The sequence below is a fragment of the Arachis stenosperma genome, chromosome 3 (assembly GCF_014773155.1).
Source record: "Arachis stenosperma cultivar V10309 chromosome 3, arast.V10309.gnm1.PFL2, whole genome shotgun sequence".
Taxonomy (NCBI): domain Eukaryota; kingdom Viridiplantae; phylum Streptophyta; class Magnoliopsida; order Fabales; family Fabaceae; genus Arachis; species Arachis stenosperma.
Window position 1 is genome coordinate 29,896,326 of NC_080379.1, and position 24,574 is coordinate 29,920,899.

At 29.3% G+C, this 24,574-nt stretch overlaps 1 protein-coding gene, 1 long non-coding RNA gene and 1 pseudogene across 2 annotated transcripts; 1 reads left to right on the forward strand and 2 right to left on the reverse strand.

Moving 5' to 3' along the window:
* Window positions 1–402: 402 nt before the first annotated feature.
* LOC130965800 (pentatricopeptide repeat-containing protein At4g04790, mitochondrial-like) lies at window positions 403–2,060 on the reverse strand (annotated as a pseudogene).
* Window positions 2,061–4,330: 2,270 nt separating this feature from the next.
* On the reverse strand, window positions 4,331–5,302 carry LOC130965801 (probable CCR4-associated factor 1 homolog 11). Its single transcript, XM_057890559.1, has one exon. The coding sequence runs from the start codon at window positions 5,300–5,302 to the stop codon at window positions 4,331–4,333; it is 972 nt and encodes a 323-aa protein (XP_057746542.1).
* A 3,539-nt stretch (window positions 5,303–8,841) lies between these two features.
* On the forward strand, window positions 8,842–20,979 carry LOC130970834 (uncharacterized). The gene is made up of 5 exons (XR_009082108.1): window positions 8,842–9,076; window positions 9,177–9,300; window positions 14,782–14,901; window positions 15,501–15,608; window positions 20,804–20,979. It is a non-coding gene; the product is annotated as an uncharacterized LOC130970834 (long non-coding RNA).
* The last annotated feature ends 3,595 nt before the right edge of the window (window positions 20,980–24,574 follow it).

Below are 24,574 nucleotides of genomic sequence, written 5' to 3' on the forward strand. Positions count from 1 at the left end.
TAAAGAATTATGAGTGATATAGAGTCTAAAGTGGTGATAGTTGGGAAAATAAGGTGCCTTCAGCTTTCATCTTCTTTCTTTAGATGAAAAACAGAACTTGAACTATAATGGGGGATCAGAGTTCCAATTATGTGTAAGACACGGTCATGGATGTTAAGCTTTCATCCCTTGTAGCGCAGTAACCACCTTTTCAAGCTGAAACTGAAAAGGTAATCATATGGGGTTGGTTTAACCATGGAAACTTGGGATACATGAGAACCCAATCAAACCATTCTGAAGCTGACGCAAGCTAAGCATGGACAATATCAACATGATGTGATGTAACTAAATTAACAAGAAATGCACCATCCTTCTCACGAGCATTTCTTAACCAATACATAAAAATTATCTTAGAAAGAGAACTCAAGCCTCTCGTTTTTCTTTCTTTTTTGTTACTTTCTTTTTCTTCTTTGCCACAGAGGAAAGACCAGAGTTTGTTTCTTGACAGGCTTTGATGATAGCAGATACCTCGCTGTCATCTTTCGGAATTTTACTTAGCATAAAGTTAGCAGATCTATAATCTCCCGATGCCAAAAGTGCTTGATACATTCTACAACCACAGAAGTCGTTTAGTCGTTAATAGCCCCAGCAATGAAGCAGATGGAGTTATAGCACTGGAAACTAAAAAAAAGAACGTACCTCAAATAACTTAGCACATTGTATGGAAATCCAGCAACCTCATATTCTCTCCAAATCAAACTAGCATTACTCAAATCTCCAGCATTGGTGCAGGCACTTAGAAGAATATCAAGACATTGCCGTGAAGGCACGAGACCAAGCTAGTTCTTGACTGCCCAAAGCAAGTCTAAACCAATCTGCAAATTCGAGGACTCGGATGTTGCAATTGCAGCAAACACCTATATATACATGAACAAATTTGATGTGACTGGCTCCAAAAAGAGCAATTGTCAAGACGAGGTTTAGGGCCAAACCCCTCATTTTACAATACTGCCATGATCCATCACAGGGTAGCCAAAAAGAGTTTCAACCTTTGAAGAATTGAATTAATAGCCAATGGATCCATTTTTCAAATATTGAAAGCAACCTTATACAAATTATGTTGGGAGGGAACAAGAACTCACTTCATCAAAGAGAACTTTCAATACTAGTTCATCACTTTCAAACTTATCCTTGAGTTTCTTGAACAAGTCAATAGCAGAACTGATGCAAAATGCGGTCACGTATAAATATAAGCGCCTTACACATTGCAATTTAATTACAAAATGAATGAGAAATCAAATAGATACCGAATGGAAAATAAATTAAACCTTAGATGCTTATTGTGAACACAATATTTGATAACTCTGAAGCAGCCATCGACCCAATAGTCTAGATCACTCAATTCTGTAAGTAGCATAAGCATCCCATCCAACTCTCCTTTGAATTTGGTGAACTCTTCCTAATATGTCCCTAAATTAGTTGGCACTGAATTCGATTGTCCCAAAACGTTTGGATCATTAAATGGTTTCATAACAAAACATGTTTTTTAAGTTTTTTTAACAACTACTAAATATTTCTTTTCTAATTTTAATTATAAATTAACCCCATATATTTTATTTAATTATAAAAACTATTTTTTATTTTATAAATTATTATTTTATCATTTATCTATTATGTTTATTAACAATCAAAATAAAAAACAATAACGAATTAGATCTTCCATTGATCGTAATAAACTTTTTGGCCATTCCGATCCTATTTGTTCCGTGATGTTCGTCTGCGAAATCGTGTTTATTTGAAAATCAATCGTTGGATTATCAAAACAATCGATTGAATTTCAAGTTTCTCAAAACTCAATCGATTGGACTATAGGTTATCACAAAACAATCGATTAAAAATTGCAAGTCAGCATGGTTTTCGCAAAAATCAATCGATTGGTCATATTACCCAATCGATTGAACGATGACTAAAATGTTGGCTTAATCGATTTCTTATACTACCCAATCGATTGAATGCTCCAAAGCAACTTGAGGTCTCACAATTCAATCGATTGGTTGTGTTACCCAATCGATTGTAGTCATCAAAGTAATATGGATTTGCCCAATTCAATCGATTGGTTGTGTTACCCAATCGATTGAATTGTGTACTATGCCATTTTCAATTTTCTTATCGTTTTTATAAATTATTATCTTATTATTCATCTATCTTAACTTTAAAATTCTATCTTCAATTTTTAAAACTTTATTTTGATTTAGATACTCTAATTTTATAAAATAAATTATAATTTATTTATATTTATATTTTTTAAATTTGAGGTCGCTACACATCAAACTCTGCATTACATAAAAAATGAATAACTCTAACTACTTATAAAAGACCACCATTAAGGACAACTTTGTAGAGCAAAACACAACTCCCTAGATAAATAAAAGTATAGCGCCAGAACTCAACAGATTCAACATCAACTCGTTCTTTCCGATTGGAAACAGATTTCTAATGTCTTAATTTATTTTGGCTCAACCCCTATTTGGTGTTTAGAATTTAACTCATAATTGGAATTGAGCTTCTGAATCCAAATATATGAAATGCCTATTAGAAATGGTGTGCCTTTCTAATGTTTGGAGTTGGTGCTCTAAAAACATGCTTCCTTTGGTCAATCCATCAATCTAGTTGCCTACATGGATAATATTGCCATTACATGTAATGACTGTAAAGGCCAAAAGAGATAGAAAGTAAACAATAGAACTAGAAGAGCTGGGGTAGGAATGAACTAGTATGAAATCACCCCTTCCCCAGTTATAGAATTATAGTGGAAATGCAGGAAATTATAGAGCAGAAAAACACTATGCAGGAAATTACATGTATAAGCAGAACATCTTTAAGACAGACAACAAAGGCAGAGAAAAGAACAAGTTATTAATGAAGTGGAGTTTTCAGATTCCATAAATGTCTGAGAGGGGAAAACCTCTTAAAAATCATGAGTTTTACACCAAATAGAGGCCAAATACACCAATTAGTGGCACAGATAGCACACTACTGCAAAGATTTGGCTTCCTTCCTCCTCCCAAAACCAACTTACCAAGTCAACAAGAACTGCTCCAGAGATCTAGAACACCCAACACATAAATATATAGAATTAGCCATAAAACAAATATTCAACTGATTCTAAACTAGCACTGTACATAATACATATATCATGGGAAATAGTCTTTAATGTCTTCAAACCCATAATGCATCATTAGTGTTAATCTGTTAAGCACAACTGCCCAAATAAGCGATTTAATCTTTAAGAAGCTTTGGACTTCCAATGAATGTATCAAGGCAAAAAAGAATTTAGTTCAAAGAATGGGAAATTGAAAGTAAGATATCAGACTGTGAAGTACCTACTCCTTAGGGAAACCAAACATTAAGATTGTTATGAGGGAAACCAAAGTAAGATATCAGACTGTTATGAGGGATGAGCTAATCTCATTAAATACAACATCAAGCATCTCATACTACCCAATATCGGACTTTGGGCACCCCATAATACCCAAGTACCTAACACAGACACAAGAGAAAAAGACCTATTACCTAGACAAGGAGACAGGATGACAAAGTTAAAGAGACCCAAGACTAGGTGAATTCCTAAACATGATAAAAACTCTGGATTGAGAAGTTGTGGATAGAAGATATCTCTAAGGATGTGGAAAAGGCTAACTAAATGAGAAGTCTCCCTACATAGAAAAGGATTTTGAATCTGTCTCTACACAGATGGAAATGTATGTAAAGAAGTGCCAAAGCTTAAGTTATAATTACATGGAGACTACGTGATTAGCATAGTATGATCTATACCCTCAATGTGATGTATATTTTGTCACTATCAACATAATAACTACTTAAGCAAGTGCAATAGTTGGAATATACTTGATCAGCAGTGGATCCGTATACTATATATTAGTACAAGAGAATAAAAAACACAAAAAGTTGTTAATTGTAGTACAATGGCAAAGCACACCCATGTCCAACAAAGATAACAAGTTAAACCAGAATATTTAGTATTTCCATTTCACAATGCACGGCACACAATCCCAAATCAAATGAAGAAGGACCTCTTGTAAAAAGCACAGCATATTCTCTACATTAAAATAAAGCAAATCATCAATGTCCCACATGGTATTGCTAAAAACCTGTGCTGTATATTCAAATATATGTTACTGTTATCTGAAAAAAAGGCTACTTTGTAATTGAAGTGTTATAAAACAATTGTCATATCCAAAAAATAACCAGTTGATACTACTTTGTAATTCATTGACAAAATGTTGTTACATGAATAATCTAATGTATGATAATTTCTTTCAATTTAAGAGTATTAAGCTTTTGCAATTTCCAACCCAAAAAGTATATTAACGTATTCCCTAAACCCATCATCATTAGCCAAAAAATAAGTTTCTCTAATCTTGTGAAAGGTGTGGCAGGTGAGCAAGCTATCAGATCCGGCTTGATGGCCCTTCCCAGCAACTCGGTCTACGTGAAGTGTGTCAGCCACCTTCTCCAAACCGCCATAGAGGCCATTGCAGAACCTCATCACATGCTTCACATCGTAAGTATTTCCCCCAAACAGCTCTTTTACAAGCACCAAGAACTCCTCCAAGCTTTTCGGAAGAACACCCCAAGTCAGAATCTTCACCAAATATCCAATATCATAAGCACCATGGAATGTGACCCATGTCAGTGATTTGTTGAACAGCAGCCCAGATGCTGCTGCCAACTTCGCAAAATGCAGCGAAGAAACTCCAGCCACTGCATTGCGTGCAAAGTCGATGCCCTGGCTGCGTAGGAGTGCCACAGAGTCCTTTGCGTGGATGTCACGCATGAGGTTGAAGTCTCGGAAATTGAACTGCCAGATGTAGTGAGTTCTGTTGTTGGTTCCTAGGTCAGGGAGGTTGCCGTACTCATCTGACAAAGTGAGTCCAAGCTGAATGATTTTGAGCGCGTCCACATTGGCCTTCATGACTTGGTAAGTTTCCTTTGGGACAAGATTTCGGTAGTTCTTGTTGCGGGGCAGAATGACTACACCGGGAAACTCAGTGTCAATGGAGACAAATCGATATTTGTCAATCAGGCTGCTTATGATTTGGAACTCGGAATCAGCGTTGGCAGCCCACACTTGCCTGATCACAACCGAACTGTTGGGACTAGGCTCTAGAAGTGGCAGCCGTTTCACAAACCTTGGCTGAACTACGCCATAAAAGGGCGGAAAACCAACCATGATGGGCGGTGGCATAGGAAAAACTCTAGGTGGTTGTTGAAGTTGTTGTCGTTCATCATCGATTCTTGTCATTGTTGTATATATGGTCGTCATATTCTGTCTAACTTAACCCTGAAAAGCAACTCTGTTAAATTCTTAGAAACTGAGGTAGAAGATAGAACAAAGAATGCAAATTGTGTGCTTTGCATGGGTGAACTGTAAACGCTACACTACCTTTTCTTTGGCCGGGTTCCTCTAAAGAATGCTTTGAGGCTTGGGTGGACAGGGGTATGAGTAAGAAAAGGAATTCTTGCGGTGACGTGGTTTGTGTGGAAGGTTATGTTTGATGAAAAGGAATGAGTACGAAAAGGAATGAGATGATTTTCAAACAAGGTTATGTTTGATGAAAGAATAGCTGTTTCTTGTTTGTGCTTCAAATGGAACCGGGAGAGGGAACAAAGAAGAACAGATGAATGTGTGGCGCGACTACTGGTACATTATTCAATGATGTATTTAAGATTTTTATTTTGTGATCTTAATCATGTTATGCTTTCTTTAGATGCGGCTTTCTACTAATTGTTTAGGATTTTGATGCAAGGTTGTATTTATTTATGAAAAGTCTAGCAGTCCAGTCAATTAGAGTCATTGAGTCAATTAGGATAAAACTAAACAATGACAAATTGATTTTTTAAGATTTTACCGTTGCTAAATTTGATTTGTTTTTATTTAATTTAGGTGATTTTTTTTAAATCCATGGTAATTTTGTGAGTGATTTATTCTTGTTTAGGTATTACCATCACAATCATTAATTAAGAAAATTTTTTAAAAGTATATTAATTAATGAAGTGTAAAAGTCAAAGCTCATAATGAATCTATAGTATAAATATACCACATCATACTGTATGAATAATTGTTATATATAAATATTATATAATGTGGGTGAATTAAGACGGATTTAAGGATGGATTTTTTTATTTTTTTTTACTTTCATGTTTTTTTTAGTCCAACCTATAAAGAGTAAAGCTTAAAAATTAAGTCTAATAGTAAGGGATGTAGAAGTTAGAATCTAACCACTCTTTAAAATTTTAAATATTATAATCTTAAATTAGTCAATTAATTTTATAATTTTTCTCTTAAATTAGATTATTTTATAATTTCAATTTTGATATGATTTCAAATTTTATATGTTTAATTTATTCTTTTAATTTTATCTAAATTTTTAAAAGTTAATAATCAAATTAGTCCTTTAAAGATGAGATGCTTTTTAAATTCGTCTTTGAAAAATTTTATCAATTAAACGGGTCTTTTAAAGATTATGAATGAATTATATTTGTTCTTTAGTTAATCTATTAACAAATTTCTGTCAATTATTGATGATATGAAACGTTAATGATAACATACATAACACCTAATATATCTAATTAGACGTTGACCAAATATATTTATAAAAATCTATTAATTTAATAGTTCGATCATATTGGAAATAGGGTTTATGTTTGGGAAAAAGAATTAAATTAATATATTTTCATAAACATATTGATCAGTATTCAATTAGACATGTCAAGTATTATATATATTGTCAATTAACGTTTTACAACATCAATCATTAACAGAAATTATTAATGATATGACCGAAAAATAAATATAATTAATTTTTAATTTTTAATAAATTAATTTGATTAAAAAATCTTTTAGAAATGAATTTAATTATTAACCCAAATTCTTAATTTTTTTTCTACCTTAACGACAATGTTAAGAGATTTAGGGTGAATTTAAGTAAATCTTCTAAGTAACTTACTAAAATGACTTTAAAAATATAATTTTTAAAAGTTGTAATAGTTATATTTGGTAAATTAAATTAAAAATAATTTTTAATAAATATAAATAATAATAATAATAATTATATTTGATAAAATAAATTATAAAATTTAAAAATTTATAATAGACAAAAATATATAAATAAATTTAAATATTTATAGAATTTAATTTTAATATATTAATAGTATAAAATAATTTATATAATCATTCAATTGCATTTGTTTTTTTAGATAATTATTTATGTAATTGATATGAAAAAAAATTATTTTTATTAACATAACATTACGTGATTAAATATATGTATAAAAATATTTTATATTAATAATACATTAAAATTAAGTTTTATTTATTAATATATAAAATTATATTAGATTTTAATTTTAATAAATATAAATTAACTTTAAAAAACTTTTTAGAGTACATATATGTTATGTGGTATAATATAAATAATATAGAATACAATGTAGTGTGAAAATATTTAATGAATCAATTAATAAACTTTAAAAATTTTTCTTGATCAATGACTATGATAGTGACACCAGTGACGGATCCAGAAAATTTTGTTAGTGGGGGCAATATGTATATAATATGACAATAATTTTTATAATTATATTTTGTTATTGTAAAATATAATTAATTTTCAAATTGTCTAACGAATACATTTAAACACTAAAATAGTAAGTTAAATAGGTTTTATATTTTTTTAATTGTCAATACAATCAAATATCTTTTATTCTATATATGTTATTGAATAATTATTTGAAAAATTCATCTCCCATATAATTACAAAATTAATTTTTTATAATATTTATAGTCAAAGAGATTTTTTCAACTAATATTATTGGCAAACCTAAAACTAATTTAAAAAAATACTAATAAAAAATAATTTTTTTGAGTCTATGTAAATTTTTTTTATTTTAGAAACTAAGCCATTTGATTTTAGACATTGTTCTTTCTTATTTATTTTATTTTCAATATTTTTTTTATCTTTCTTCACCAATTGATTAGATTTTAAAATTTTGCTAGAAATTTTGATATAGATAATTTATAAAAAAATTCTTTGGTAACAATTACATAAACATACCAAAAATATAAAATTATTTTTATAATATTAAGCAAACTAAATATATTTTTTATGAATATATTTTTAATCTTCTATAATAAAAAATATTTAGTAGAGCCAAATTTTGACTCTTTATTATATTATTTAATTTTTTAATTTATTAAACACCGAATTAATAAATAAATAAAAATTTATTTTAACATCTGTAGTATATCAGTTTTTAATGATAATAAATTTATCTATTAAAATTGAATTGATGTGTTTTATATTAGTGTTTTTATATATTTATTATTATTAATATTTATGTTTTGAGTCTTTTTTTTTTATTCTTATACACTGAGAAATGTGTGAATCAAGAAAAAAGAATTAGTGGGGTCAAAATCATTTTTTAAGTGGGGGCAAAAATTTTTTTATGTATTCTAAATGAAATTTTATCAAAATTTAATGGGGACACTTGCCCCCACATAATTGAATGTAAATCTGTCCCTGACACCTAAGCAAAAATAAATTACCCACAAAATTGTCATAGATTTAGAAGAAATCACCTTTAATTTAATACAAATATAATTTTAATTTAATACAAATATAATTGTTTGATCTATTCTAATATTAAAAATAATTGTGTAAAAATATTTGAATGATTATTATTCTGTTTATTAAATTTAATTTAAAATAAAGATTTAATTTCACTGCAAAAAATTTATACACGGTTTCTCCTAATTTTTAAAGCTTATGATTTTGACGCCGCAATCTAAATTGTGGAATAAGGAAGAAGAGGGGAAGTTGATAAGGAAAGGGGAAAGTTCACATAGCAACGTCAGCAATTGGTCTTCTCCTAAGGTCGCTAAATCCATCACCACTTTAGCAGGGTTTTCTGGATTTCAAACACTTGCAAATTTCTAGCTTTCCATAATTTCCCAAAAAAGCCCCGCAAATGAGCCTATAGCTTCATCTCTTTCACTGTCGGTGCAAGAGGCTTGATACAGGTAACTTTTCGTGCGCCGCTCTCCATAGAAAATTTTTGATTTTGATGGTATTTTCAGACTCCAATTCTTCTCCAAATGTTTGGATTTTGCATAATTTCAGGAAGTTGATCAACTGGGACATGTGGGAAATTATAAGCAACCAGATAACTCGAGACTACATCATACTGCTTTTTCGAATTCAAGGCCCAAATAGGAGCGTCATTACCATCATCATTCAGTTTGAGGTAAAGTATTCTAGCACTAATATCAGCAAGAATTTCATAGCTTAGGAAACACAAGAAGTATATCTTATGTGTCTCTAGTATCAACAAGAATTTCATAGCTGAAGGTATCAAGTGTGGCACCTATACATGCAGGGAAGTATTTCAACCTTGACACATCTTGTAATAATTCATTGTTTGGTATTCTTTGACCTTACACCTTCTTACACCTTGATAATGCAAACCAAATCTTTATCATTATATCATGCACTAAAATTAAATAATCTTGGTCCATCATGCAACTTAATTTGCTCACTTATTGGAAAGGAAATATGATACATAGCTATACAATAAAGTAAAGTAATCTAATTAAAAAAAAAAACGAAAAAAGAAAAAATATATTAACACTTCATTTGAAAATGGACTCTCTGTATTGTATCTGCCAAAACAAAAGAAAGTGGTAGTTATTCATGAATAAGGAGTACATACGGTTGAGGACACTACTACTAGTTGAAAATGTCATTTTTGTGACTAATAAAAATTCAAAACAGAGAATGTCAATCATAATTAATAGTTAGTGGTTAGTCCATTGTTATATTTTCATCTTTTGGGAGTAACATGTTGAAAGGACTTTTACCTTCATGTCTTGTTCCGAATTATCATAATATAGTCACCAAACGACATACTCAGCAGTGAGAAATAAGGCTCAGAGAATGATGGTTCTTAAGGTTAATAATGAAATACAGATGACAAAAAAGAGATCCTTTACCTATTTTAAGATGTTGAGTTGTCATAGAATCTATCTCCTGCCATCAACTTGAATGTTGGGGATGTGGGTTGATGAATAAGCTATTAATTTAAAATTGGAAATAAAAGTAAGATTTATATAGAAGAGAACGAATATGATGTTGGAGAAGATGAAGTAGTTTTATTGGGATAGAGAAAGCAAAATAATTATCTGTTTTAAGATGTTGGGTCTTTGCAAATCCGTTTCCCATCAACAAAAATGTCTGGAATATGGGAAATGGTTAGCCAAATGTGGAGGTCCATCTTCCGTATGCGTTCACCCAAGAACAAACATTCACTGAGATCGAAAGAGGCAGGCAACCTTATGTTCTCCAACTTAGGACATCCTTCAATTGACAATTCTAGAAGGGACTGCGACTGTGAAACATTCTCAAGATATGTCAAATTTTCAAGTCTTGCGATTGCCAAACATTTGAGATTTGGGAACACTGGCAATGCAAAAGATGTAAGTGAATCACAGCTATTGTCTATGCGTAAGTGCCACTAGCGAGTGATGTTGTTGGTATTGCATTGGGAATTCTACATTCTTGCAATCATAGATGTACAAGCCTTTCAATGAAGGGGGCAAAGAATCTCTTGGAAATGACAAGGCTGATGAGCAGTTTGAGATTCCTAAGTCTATGAGAGAGGTTGGTTGGGTGTGGATCATGGAATCAAATACATACTCCAGCTGCTGGTTTCCATTAACTGCTAGTGTCTCCAGCATGGAAAGTGGTAGCTCCTGCATTCTTACTTCCTGTTTGCCAAATATTCTTAATGAGCGTATGATGGGAGCTCTTGGCAGATAACAACGAAGCCGCTCGCATTCTTCAATGTGAAGTTTCTTCAATGCAGGAAGGAAAGTAGGCAAGTCTCCTCTTAACACAGGACAGTTCTGTAACCAAGTTGAGAAAATGGTGCATCATCATCACACTCAAATAACTCCCATTCCTCCCAGCAACTGATATTGTAAAATGACAGAGATTTAAGGGATCGAAAGGGTGTCTCCTGATGATGATGAGTTTCATTACCCTTATAGAATTCACCACCAATCATCTTCAGCATATCAAATAGATAAAGCTTCAATTTCATGAGAGAGAGTAACTGTCCAAGTGAACGAAGCACCCAACAATTCCTGCATCCCCTCAGCTCCAGCTTAGTCAACATGTAGTACGAAGAGTGTCCTACCCAATCTGTAAACATTGTACCTCTGTAACTACTAATGCGTACCTCTTTCAAGTCTTTGTGAAGATGTAATTTGTCAAGTACATCTTTTTCGGTTTGGGAATCAAAAACGTCATTATCTTTATCCGATGACCACCTCAAATATAAATGTTTGATGTGAATCTTCTCATCCATACTTGCATTTGATGCATCACCGCTGCTAATAACTTTCTCTAATTTCTCGATGCGAAATGACCTATGAAGATGTGCTAGCTCTCACAATTCTCCAATCCCATTCTCTTTGTGTTTGCCCACGATATAGGAACTTAAAAATTGCAAATCTTTTAATTTGCTCATCTTTTTTGGCATCTCTTCCAGATCAGTGCCGCCAATATCAAGATGATGCAAATTTACAATATTTAAACAAGTTCAGCAGCCATGTTAAAACATCAGTATAATTTATTATTAAAACTTCAATTTCCATGCTAAAGATTGTTTAACTCTTTTGATTCATGCAGAACATAAAATCAGATCTCACTTTGTGGAAGCTAAGGACATTGCCTCCAAGATTAATTGCTTTAAAAATAGGTCTTTACATTTTAAAAATTTGTTATTAAATTTTTATATTAGGCAAAAATTTATAATTAGATCATCACTAATTATTATTTTTTCAGCAGAAAATATAATAATCCTAAAATATTTGCTTTTAGAACATTTCAATATTTATTATCAAACACAAAAACAAAGAAAAAAAATGACACTTTTCTTTCTTTTGAGATATTTAAATGACACTTTTATCTTTTTTATTTTTAGAATGTATATTTTTCTTCTCTAAAAAGTTAAATAATATACATTTTAGTAATACACTTCAAATCATTACAATTATGTATTAGTAATAATAATATAATATATATTTATTATTAATATAATAAATTTAATTTTTTTAAATATTTTAACTTTTTACAAAAATATTTAATTCAAAAATTTTTATATATTTCATGATTAATAATGAAATATTAAAAATAAATAAAGCTTATTACTTTAACAATAAATATATTTATATTACTATTATTACATAATATAAAATATTTTTAATTTTTACAAAAATATTTCATTTAAAATTTTTATATATTTCATGATTACTCACATATTAAAATAAATAAAATTTATTATAATAATAAAAATATTTTTTACTATAATAATATAAAATATATGTTATTGTTAATTTAATAAATTTTATTTATTTTTAATATTTTATAATTAATCATGAAATATATAAAATTTTAAATTAAATATTCTTGTAACAAGTTAAAATATTAAAAATAAATAAAATCTATTACGCAATAATAATAAGTGTATTTTACATTATTATTTTTTCTTGAATATACCAAATAATTATCACAAATTTATATATAAATATATTTATTAAAAAGTAATTTAGTGAAATAGACCAAAGTGCATATTTTTCAATTTTTGTAAAAAAAAGCGTATATTTTAGAAATAAAAAAAGAGAAAAGTATTATTTTGGTATCTTGTAAAAAAAGAGAATTTCATTTTCTCTAAAATATACAAGAATCTTTAAATTAATTATTTTTTCTAACAAGTTAAAAATATTAAAAATAAATTAAATTTATTACATTAATAATTATAAATAGGTAAAAATGGAGTATAAATTAAATTTATTACATTAATAATTATAAATAGGTAAAAATGGAGTCTAGAAGATGTAAACAAAAAATATATATTAGTTCGATTAATAATGTCTATGTCTAATCATCAATGAAATTGGAAATTTTACTCTTTAAATAAGTGTTTCACTAATTTAAGAACTTTTAAATACTATTGTCTCAAGTTTTTTTAGGTCAGATTCGACTTAAGTCAAAGTAATCTAAGAACCTTAAATTTGATATTCATGTCAAGTTTTCTCAAGCTACACTTGATCATTAATAGATCATATTACAAAGAGTATTAAGATATAGAGTATGTATGAAACACTTTACAGAGTCTGAGATCTTGGTTCTAAGATATATCAACTGCAAGAAGTATCTCATATTTGTGTTTGTAAATCTGGTGTAAGAGAAAATTGAGTTTTGATCTTAGATTACAAACAACGTAACATTATTCCTATGAGATTTACAATGAAGAAAGAATGAAGAAAATAAAGAACGCTTTGAAAGCATAAATACAACAATTTTAACACAATTCAAAAAGACATTGAAAACCCTTTTTTTTTCCTTTGTTGTGAGTCAATTCCCTAAAATGTGCAAGAAGAACAAGTTTCTTTTGCTTGGTACAGACATTTTAGCAAATATAACAATATTTTTTTGTTAAGCAGAGTCATATTTTAGAGTCAAAATGTATCTATTGAATTTGAGTGCATTTATCATATCTTAAAGTGTCATATTCCTTACTTCGGAAGTCTAAAACGCAAACTTACATTGCTTTTTAGACGAGTATTTAACTTAGACTTACATTTTAAGGTACTTGAGCAATAAATAAACCCTTTCGAGGTTTATACAATTTTAGATTGTAATAAATTACTTAAAGAAATATTTTTTAGTACTTCAAAAATTGATTAACAAATTGTTAATAGTGAATTAATAAAAATTTAATATTAGATTTATCATTTGTCAATCATCAAAACTCAAAAAGATACGAAACTAACAGTTTAATTTAAATAAGATTACAATCTTGAAAAGAAAGTTGTCATATTAATTAATTATTTGAAGTGTTCCGATTCCCCTTTCATAATGAAGAAATGATCATTTCGATTTGCTTAAAATAATAACTACTTATACTATTGTACTTGTGTAATTTATTGTTTTTTTTTTTTTAATAACTAGGAAATTCTTTTCCTTAGCTTCACCATACCACCACTAAGCATGGCAATCCATAGATATTAAAATTCCAATATTTCTTTAATTTCACTTGTACTTAGTAATTCATACCACCACCAGTAAAATCATGTAACTTCTTACACAAATAGTATTATTAATCAACATGGGTCTATCTAATTAATAATAAATCAATAAATATTTTTAAATTGTATTTCATATTAATTAATTGTTATTAATTAGTGATTATTTCAATTTTATTTTTTAAATACAAATTAATAATTATTAAATATAATTGTTTAAAGTTAATTGGTTAGAAATTATTTATTAGCAATACTTTTTCTATATATATATATATATATATATATATATATATATATATATATTATTTGTAGAATTCAAGAGGTACCTGATTTTAATAAAATACTAAATTATTTCTAAAACAACACTTTACTACAATGAGAATCCTTTTATATAATAGTAAGTTAATGTTTTACTACAAGGAGGGGACGTGTTGAGGAATATCCTTGTCCTATAATCATATTGCATATAAAACTTGTTCTATGGAAAAATTTTGATTGCCAAATAGGAAATAAAAAGCTCATGGCTATGAACAACGTGCCACATTCCTTAACAATGTTGACTATTGGATTGGTTATTTGTTTTACCATTGCTCATGATTCTATTCCTAAACATCTTCAAATACCATCTTATTATACAGCTTCAGAGGATCTAACTATGTGTTTAGATGAGTGCAAAAAACGCTTCACGGAATATTCGACATCATTGGACGCATGCAAGAAGAGATGTCACGAAAAGCACGCTAGACTAAACACCAATAGTATGTGTCTAAGCTATTGTCAATATTTTTTAATTTTTGTAAGTAATTTTGAGTTTAGATTTTTATATCATCTTATTATATGAATATTTTATATGATCAATTATATACTACTATACTAGTACTCTTTGTGACTATATAGAGCTTAATGAATCACGAGGATATCTATGGAATACACCTATAATACTTGGAAGTTATCTTCATAAAATTTGTAACAAATTATTCAAACATTTATTTGAGTTTTGAATCAGTTTTGTTACTTTATTTTTTGTTACCCACGAAACCTTCCAGTCCTCCATTTCGGATTTAATTTTTATTTAAGAATTTGTCACTAACCAGTAAATTACTAATAGAATTCAAATTCTTAATATTTATTTAATCGAACTAGTTAGCTAATTACTAGGCTAATTAAAGTTTGTTATCTGTTTTATTACGTTAGATTTTATGTTTAGTTTCTATGTATATATATATATGGTTTAGGTTTGGGTTTGTAATAATAAGGGCTATAAACTGTTGATGATTTGGGTGGTTATTTATTTTTTGTTGTTGAATCCATGATGCTATTTTTGAAAAGTCTCATACTCCATCTTATTATACTACAGCTGAGAATAGGAAGAAGTGTATTCAACATTGCAGAGTATTGTATTCAGATCCAGAGGAATTTCAAATTTGTAGACAAGACTGCCTTAGTCGGTTCCCGAAAACATATGGTAACCAAAATATTATAACTTATTGTGAATATTTATTTGGATGTTGTGAATCTTTTTTAGCTTAAAATATCTTATGCATATTTGATGTGATAAATTCTTCATTGTTTTGTGATTGTTAGAAGATTAAATTATTGAGATAATATCTAAGGAATTCATCTATGACAAAATTACAATATTCGAAGAGAAATTTTAGCAAATCATGATACTTAGAAGTCATTCAAATCATGTATGTATAAAGCAATATTTCAAAATTTCATTTTTGACCTTTTTTTCCTTTTTCTTCCACTAGATGTCATGTGTGGTTTCTGAAAAGCTATACTAGCCCTACCATTAGTATTAGAACTAAGGCCGATTCGATGGAATTTAGATCTTCTAAATTTTAATTTTGTATTTTAAAGAGTAAAGTATGATTATTTATTTTTAAATAATTTCTTTTTCATATTTATTTTTGGTCCCACCTATAAAATAAATAGTGAGAGATCACGCTTTACTCTTTAAAATAAAATTTAAACTTTAGAGAATCTAAATCCGAATCTTAATACACTATACACCTATATTTATGATGGTGATAGTAACTATAAAAATGTTATTAAATTAAAATGATAATTTTATTTATATTTTGGTAATATTTTTTAATAATATTTTTTAAAAAATATTATTAAATAATAAAAATATTATATTAATTTTAATATTATTTTTTTAATAATAATAAACTCAAAAATACTCCTCAAATATTTAAACTTTAACAAAAATTTCTCTAAAAGATAAAAACTACACAAATATTCTCAAAAGATTTAAAAATATGATAAAATAACCAGATGTGAAGGAAATTCATCTCTCTTAATAAAACAAATAAGATGACAAATAGTATCTGCAAACTTCACCCTACTTCACGTCTTGTCACTTTTATCATATTTTTAATCCTTTAATTTCGAGATTGTTTGTCATTTTCACATTTTGAAATTATTTTTATTGCTGTTTAAAACTTTGGGAAACAATTTTTGTTAGTTTTAATAATAAAGAATTAATTAGATATCAAAGAACCTGAGAGATTGGAGTTTAAGCCCTTGATATAAAATTATCTCCGTTGCAACCAAAAACATTTTTTATTTGGAAGGTTGGATTTGGATTCTCTAAATTTTGGAATTCATTTTAGAGGATAAAGTATGATTTATTACTATTTATTTTATAGGTGGGATCAAGAAAAAATATAAGAGAGTAAATATTCAATGATGAGATATCTCACTTTATCTTCTAAAATGAAAATCTAAAATTTAGAGGATCCAAATTCTGAAATGTTTATATACATGAAATTAAGGGTTAAGTACTAAAATCGTCCCTAAGGTAAGGGGCGAAAATCAAATTCGTCCCCGACCTTTTTTCGTTATTAAAATCATTCTCAACGTTCAAAAACGCTTTAAAATCATCATTTCTCGAATTCTTGGACCAAAATACCCTCATCATCATCATTCTCCTCTTCACCTTCCTCACCTCACCACCCCCCACTGCCAGAACAGAAGCCTACGCCCAACGCGAACCCACCACCACCAGCAGCAGTATCATCATAGTCATCATCACCATCATCAAAACTTTTTCCAAAATCAACCAGAATTCCAAGATGAACAAGAACCCACCACCACCACCCCCACCTCAGAAAATCATAATTTAGAAAATCATAATTTAGAAAATCAGAACTCCAAAAATTAGAATAATCAAAATTTAGAACCATCAACAAACTTCAAAACTAAAATTCTTCCTCTTTTATTCTTACTCTGCTTCTTCATCTACTTTTAAAGAAATTCAAGCAACATGCACTTTGAACAATAATCAACAAATTTAGCAACAACAATATTCCAAATTTAAACCAAATCACAAAAAATTAAATTATAGATATTCCATAACAAATTTCACAAAAAATTCAGAAATTCTACAACAAAAATCCAGTTCACAGAAGAAGAAGAAGAGGAAGAAGAGTGGCAGATCACAGGCGACAGTGCGACGGTGCAGCGATGCGGCGAGGCGGCGGTATAGCGGTGCGGCGGTGCAGCTTCCCTTCCTTTCCCCAAGATCCGCCACAAAACTGCCACCGTTATCGAACCCAAAATGGAGAGGAGAGAGTGAGAGGAGGAGCTGTTCACTATTGCGTCTGTTGCTGCAAGAAATTCGTCGTCGTCGTTGTTGGGCCATCGCCGAACTACTGCCGCCGTTGAGTGCGTCGTGGCCGTGGTGGTCGCTGGAGGAAGAGAGAGCCAGAGGAGAAAGAGAGCAAGCGAGATCTAAGGAGAGAGAGAGCTCGGGAGCAGAGGAAAAAGAGGGGAAACCCGTGCTCAGCCACCGCCGCGCCTTTGCTGCCGAGAAACGCCGCCGCCGCCACTAAGATCCACCACCGTCACCGTCGAGCAGAGCCACCCCGTTCTTTCTCTCCCCCATTTCTCTCTATATCCCTTTCTTTCCTTTCTTTTTTATTTATTTTATATTTATTTTATTTTATAATTATATTTATTTTATTTTATAATTTTTTTAATGAGAGGGGTAGTTTGGTAATAAAAAAAATAAAATTGATAAAAGGATGATTTTAAAGCGTTTTTGAACGTTGAGGATAATTTTAATAACGAAAAAGGTTGGAGACGATTTTGATTTTGACCCAAGACGTTAGGGACGATTTTAGTATACTTTAACCCTGAAATTAACGTTGGACAAAAATTATAGAGTCAACATAATTTATTTTTAATTAGTATTTTTAGTTATTAATTCATTTTTTTAGTCTAAAAATCTAATAATATATTTTTAGTCCATACTTTTAAAAATGATTGACTAGTTGTTGGTCAAAAATAATAAATTGTTAATCCTTTAACATTTTTCATTAACATTCGCTATAGTATCTTCTTTACATACATTAGATTCAACAAAATGAAGAATTATAACTTTTTGATACATAAAAGCTAATGAATTGTGATAATGAATTTTTTTAAGGAATAAATTAATATATAAATAATTGAAGAATTCAACGTGAAAAATAACGAGATTGATAGTAGGTGAAGTATATAGATGTTATTTTCTCTGTTATCATAAAGGAAAAATTACCGTAAATTAAAAGACAGTTAAAAGGATTTAATTATTAAAAAAGATGTTTAATACTAAAATTATTAAAAAATCAAATTTTTTTATAATATTTATAATATTTAAAAAGAAGACCAAAATTTTTTATAAAAAAATAAATATATCTTTAATTATTTTTATTTATTTTTTTATAATTTTTATATTAATCATTTTTATTTTTTTCTAAAGTTTTAGTAATTTTTATTAATTATTTATTTTTTTATTTTTCTGATCTTTCATATTTTTTTATTAACAATAAAAACTTAATATACAAATCCAACCGTTATGAACATCTCACAAGAACGAGAACCATTGTGAAGATTTACATCATTAAAAAAAATTCCTTCCTAGAAGTAAAAATTTACTTACAAATGATGTTTTTTTAGAATTCTAAGTTAGTTATCCTTCACCGCACCAAATAATGGATCATTCTTATAAAACTTTTATGGTTTTCATTGTATACTAGAGTGAAACTAGAAAACTTCATGCATCTTGTGTTATGTGACTTTTTTTTTCCTTAGATTTATGTTCAATGGTTGCACCATTGCCACATCTAAACATGATTTGTATATTAGGTTTATCTTGTTATACCCAACGAGAGGAGAAAAGGATAAAAGATTACAAAAATAAAAAATTAATAAAAATTACTAAATTTTTAGGAGAAATAAAAATTATTAATATAAAGGTCATAAAAAATAAATAAATAAATAATTAAGAATACATTTATTTTTTTATAAAAAGATTTGGTCTTTTTTTAAATATTATAAAAAAAATTTAGTTCTTTTTAATAATTTTAGTATTATAATTTTTTTTAAGAATTAAATATTTTTAATAGTTTTTTAGAATAATTTTTTTTATTATAAAAAATCCAGATATTATTCTCAATCTTTTTACAAGATAGGTTTAGCATTGACATGCGAAACTTATGTGTCATTAGTTCATTATTAACTACTCTTAGAATTAACATTCTCTACAATATCTTCTTTACGTGTTAGACTATTCAATGACTAAAGGAAGACTTATATATAACTTTTTGATACATAGAGGCATAAAGCTAGCTATTGAATTGTGGTAATTAATGATTTTGTTTTAAGGGAGAATTTAATATATAGCTGGAGAATTAAATGTGAAAAATGATAAGATGCTAGGTTAGTTATATAGATGTTGTTATATATGTTATTACAAGGTATGTCAAAATTATGGAGAACTTGAGAACCTAGGAGTTACTAGTTCATTATAAACTACTTTAGTCCCTCTTTTAATATATCAAAATAAATTGATAACTACATCTCTTGGACATTGTTTGTTTTCTAGGATTGAAACTTAGATTAAGAAATTAGAGTTGAATATTGTGTTTAGTGATAAAAAAAAACTAAAACTATGTTTATGTTCGGTAAGTTGGGTACCGGACGGTTCGAAAGGATCTTCGTGTTGATAAGGAGGGGTCGTGGCGCAGGCGAGAAATATGGGTAAAGTGGTATGTGTGACGTAGACCCACCTTCTTCAAAACTTCCCCATACAGCTTTAGTAGGGAGCTGTCAAGGACACGTGTCCGGGTCGGTGGTTGAGCGCCTCGCACCCAACCGTTTGGGTCGGGTGGCCTATGGGTTGGGTCGACCCGCGTGATGTTTGGGCCAGGCCGTAACAGTTTTTAATTTTGGAATACAAAATTTCAATTCATTCAATATTTTTAAAAAGTAACAACATAAGAACTGAAAATTTTAAGAACATTAATATTTTTTTAAAATATTTTATTTAATTTTTTAAATTTTAAATATACTCTTCAATTTATATTTATCTTAAACTATATATGTTATTAAAATATAATTTAATTTAGTATATTTTACACTAAACATATAATACAAAAATTTAATTTAATATTTGTCTTTCAATTTTTTTTAAACGTAGTCTTAGTATAAAAAATTAACCATAACTAATATTAAATATAATAATATTAAGAAAAGATTTGTGCCTACATAAAATAAAGTTATAATATAGTAATAATGTTGTTTATTTAAGTTATTTATTCCATTGTTGATGAATTCCATAACATTAATCCTAAACATTTTTGGGCTTTATCTCTTATTGTATTGCAGCCGAATCTAGAAGGGAGTGTATCGACAAATGTTTGTCACGCTATTGGAACACTCAAACTAAGTTTTTAGAGTGCAGAAAGAAATGCTATGATAAGTACCCGATAACATTAGAATTTTAAGTGTGAAAAAGTTATTTTGAATCTTTTGAAAATTTTATGACATTTTGAGTTTGTATTAAGAGGATCTAGCTATTAATTGTTCATTATTAGGTACTTCAAACATAATGATTATGTCATAACATATTTTAAATATAATATTGTTAAACTCAAGTACTCAACTTTCAGAGTTTCAGTCAATTAATGTGTCCACAAGTTAAACTAAATTTACTGTTGTAATTGTATTTTATCAAGCAAATTAAAATTAAGAGGGGTATTTTGTCCCTTGGCTATAAAAAAAAGGGGGGAGGGGGGGAAGAATGAAACATTCTCTAATTTAATCATTACCACCTAGCAATCATATTGAACCATGGCATGCATTAGTGAAATGACTCAAAGATTGAGGAGGAGGGGATTAAATTGTACTTTAAAAAAAATTGAAATAAAATCAGATTTAAAACAACTTATTTATCAAGCTCTTGGCTATTAAACAACAAAAACTAAGTTAGAATCTAACTGTAAAGAAAGAATACGTATGTATAGTTCCTTTTCAAATACTTTGATTTGTGTTATATATAAACACAAAATAGTACATACATTACCTTCTTCTATCTCAAACTTCAAATATCTAACATTTTTAAATATTTCTTTTCTTAAATTTTCTGAGACTAAATAATAATTTAGATTATATGAATTTAAGAATTTTAAACATTTTTTTCTCAAGTCTCTTAATTAGATTTGACATTTAATCACTATTATATCATATTACAAAGAATTTTGCTAGGGAACCAAGAAAGTATTCAGCCAATTTCTGCCAATTTTTATTGGGCTGGATCCAAAGCCCACTACAACAAAAAAAAATCATCTCTCCATTACCCCAACCCTAATTTAGAATTACATTTCACTATTTCACCTTTCCTTCTTTTACCACCACCGTTCATCTCCTTTCCCTCTCTATCCCGTCAATAAACCTCCCTCAAACGGCGAAGAGTTGCTGACCTCCTTTTCACGCCACTCTGTCATCTTCAACAGCACTGCTCAGCGCCGTTTCCGTCTCCCAACTCGACGATGTCGCCACTGCACGCGAGGACGCTGTCGTCGTCAACAGCGAGTCTCATGGCTTCCTCCACTGGTTCGGACTCTGGTCAACGTAGCTACCGCGAACTCATGACCTTCCCAAACTCGCCTCGTCGCGCCGCCACCCTCAACCTTCCACCGTGCCGCATCAAGTCTGCCACTGCCTCCATGACGCACCGAGACGTCTCTTCCTTTTCCGTTGTGCGCTGCGGCTCGTCATTCACCACATTGGTCTCCAACAGGTTAGTAGACGGTTAGGGTAGTTATAAGTAAGTTTAATTTTTTCGAATTGAAATTGGGTTTGAATGTAAAGAGGATGTTTATTTTAATTAATAGGCGGATAGTTCTTTTTACAGTAAATTGGATGTTGCATTTTATCATTTTATCGTGAAGAAATGGTCTACAAATGATCTCGGATGTTACTTTTTAGCTTAGATTGATGCTTTATTTGTTCCTGTATATGGATGTTTCCCAAAATTAATTTTTCAAGTTCTTAAAGGTAAATGGATGTTGCTTTTTTGGATGTCTCTCTTAAATCGTTGTAGAAGTTTGTGTTGATTATATGATTTGAATCGACTGCTGCATGTTACTGGTTCTGCCTGAATTGTTGAATTCTACATTGACATATTCTCCTGGTTTCTTTTTTATGTGGTTTGGGAGTTAGGAAAAAGATTAGTTTAAATTTGCTTGAATTGAAGTTGGGTTTGAGTGTAGTTATTTAAACATGGTGCAAGGGTGGAATTTTTCCTAATTTGTTAAATGTTTCTTATCAACTAAAACGGATGTTCATTTTAATTAATAGATGGATGGTTCTTTTCAAATTAAATTGGACGTTGCATTTTATCGTGAATAGATGGAATTTATTTGATTCTGCATGCTGTATGTTTATGTTTTGATGCTATTTTACAGGACTCCATTGTAAAAGAATCATTGGTTATGCAACTATCATACTATCCATAACCGGATATTACAAGCAGGGAGCATGGTAAATCAGCTACAAGCAACAAGTTTCGCTTCACCGATCCAGAATACTGATGAATGATGATCAAGTAGCAAGTGGCTCTTTTATTGTGAACTTGATATATTCATTGCAGAAATAGTATCACAAAATCAAAGAACATGCAAAAATCTACCCTTATGTATGGGCTTCCTATATTGTTGTATATGGTGACTTTAGTCTATGGACTGCATATAGATGGAGAAAGCTTCTAAAAACTAAGGACAGAGTAAGAAAGTTTCAAGAAAAACTATGGAAGCTTGTTGAAACTGAAGAATCTGATCCTTTTACTTCTAAGAATCTCCTCATTTGTCTCTTTTCTGATTTTTTTTTTTTTGGAGTTTGTGCATGTTGGCTTTGAGTTTTAATTATTGTATCTCTGTGCATGTGTTTGAACAATTGTAGATTAGATGCATACTTTTCAGTTTTAAAGCCAAACCAATGGAAGTGATTGTATTTTTCATTGAGTTCAAGAGGAAAGATGAAGAATAAAGAAAATCCTTTTATTTAGATACTAGAAGCCAATTAGTATAGCATGAAGAAATCACTTTTTTTTTGTTATGATTTTAGTCAATCTCTTGGCTTTTATTTTTTTGATTTGGATGATAATTTCATAACTCAAAAGAATGACTGTCTAGACCCGACTAAAAAATTTAAGATGTTCAAACAAGAAATGCAAAATTAAAATGTTATTTGTGTGGAGGTTGCAAATTACTCTGTCTATTTAAGGTACTAATGTTTGGTATAATATATCTTTAAGTTTAAAAATAAGATATTGTTGTTCCTTTTCTTATTTTTTTTCCTTCCTTAAATTTTTTTAATCAAGCAACAGGATAAATTCAAATTTTTTTCCTTCTTTTGTGATATTTATAATCACTATCAAATGAATCATCTCTACAATAAAATAATTTATGTTAGATACCTAATTATTTTTACAAAGATATAAGTGGATGTTACTTTTATCAAGTATCAAGATGTTCATTTTTCATGCTAAATAGATGTTACTTTAATAAAAGTCATGTGAATAAAAAAAAAATATCCTATATAAGTAACTATAAATTTGTTATCATGCTAAGATACAATGAAAGGAATCATAATATTCATTCAACTTATCTATACAATTTGCAACACTGTTAATATAGGAATTCAACATGATCAAAATTAATAAAAAAAAATCATTCACTTAACATTAAAAAAAAACATCTATTTATTTAACAAAAGAAACATCTAATTGTAATTTTTTAAATTGATAATTAATTTTGACTCATTCAGTTCCAAAAATCTCATATCCCCTTTCTAATTTCTTGCTCTTCCACACCTTTGCAGGTTCCAAAAGCAAGTGATGCTTACAATTTTTACAATCTACAACTAAATTTGTCTTTAAATCAATATATTTAAAGACTTCTTCATCCAAGGATAGTTTTTTTTTACTTCTATCACAGCCATCCATCTTCTTTTTCTGAAGTTTATCTCTGGCCAATTATCTAAATTACTTGCTAACGAGCATAGAAAATATGTATCCCTCATGAATTGTGGGTTGTCCTTTGCTCTTATAAATCTATTTTTTCAATTTACTCTGCAAAGAGAACAACCAAATCAAAA

Coding starts and splice junctions, on each gene's coding strand:
- LOC130965801 (XM_057890559.1), bottom strand. CDS start 5,302: ATGACAAGAATCGATGATGAACGACAACAACTTCAACAACCACCTAGA.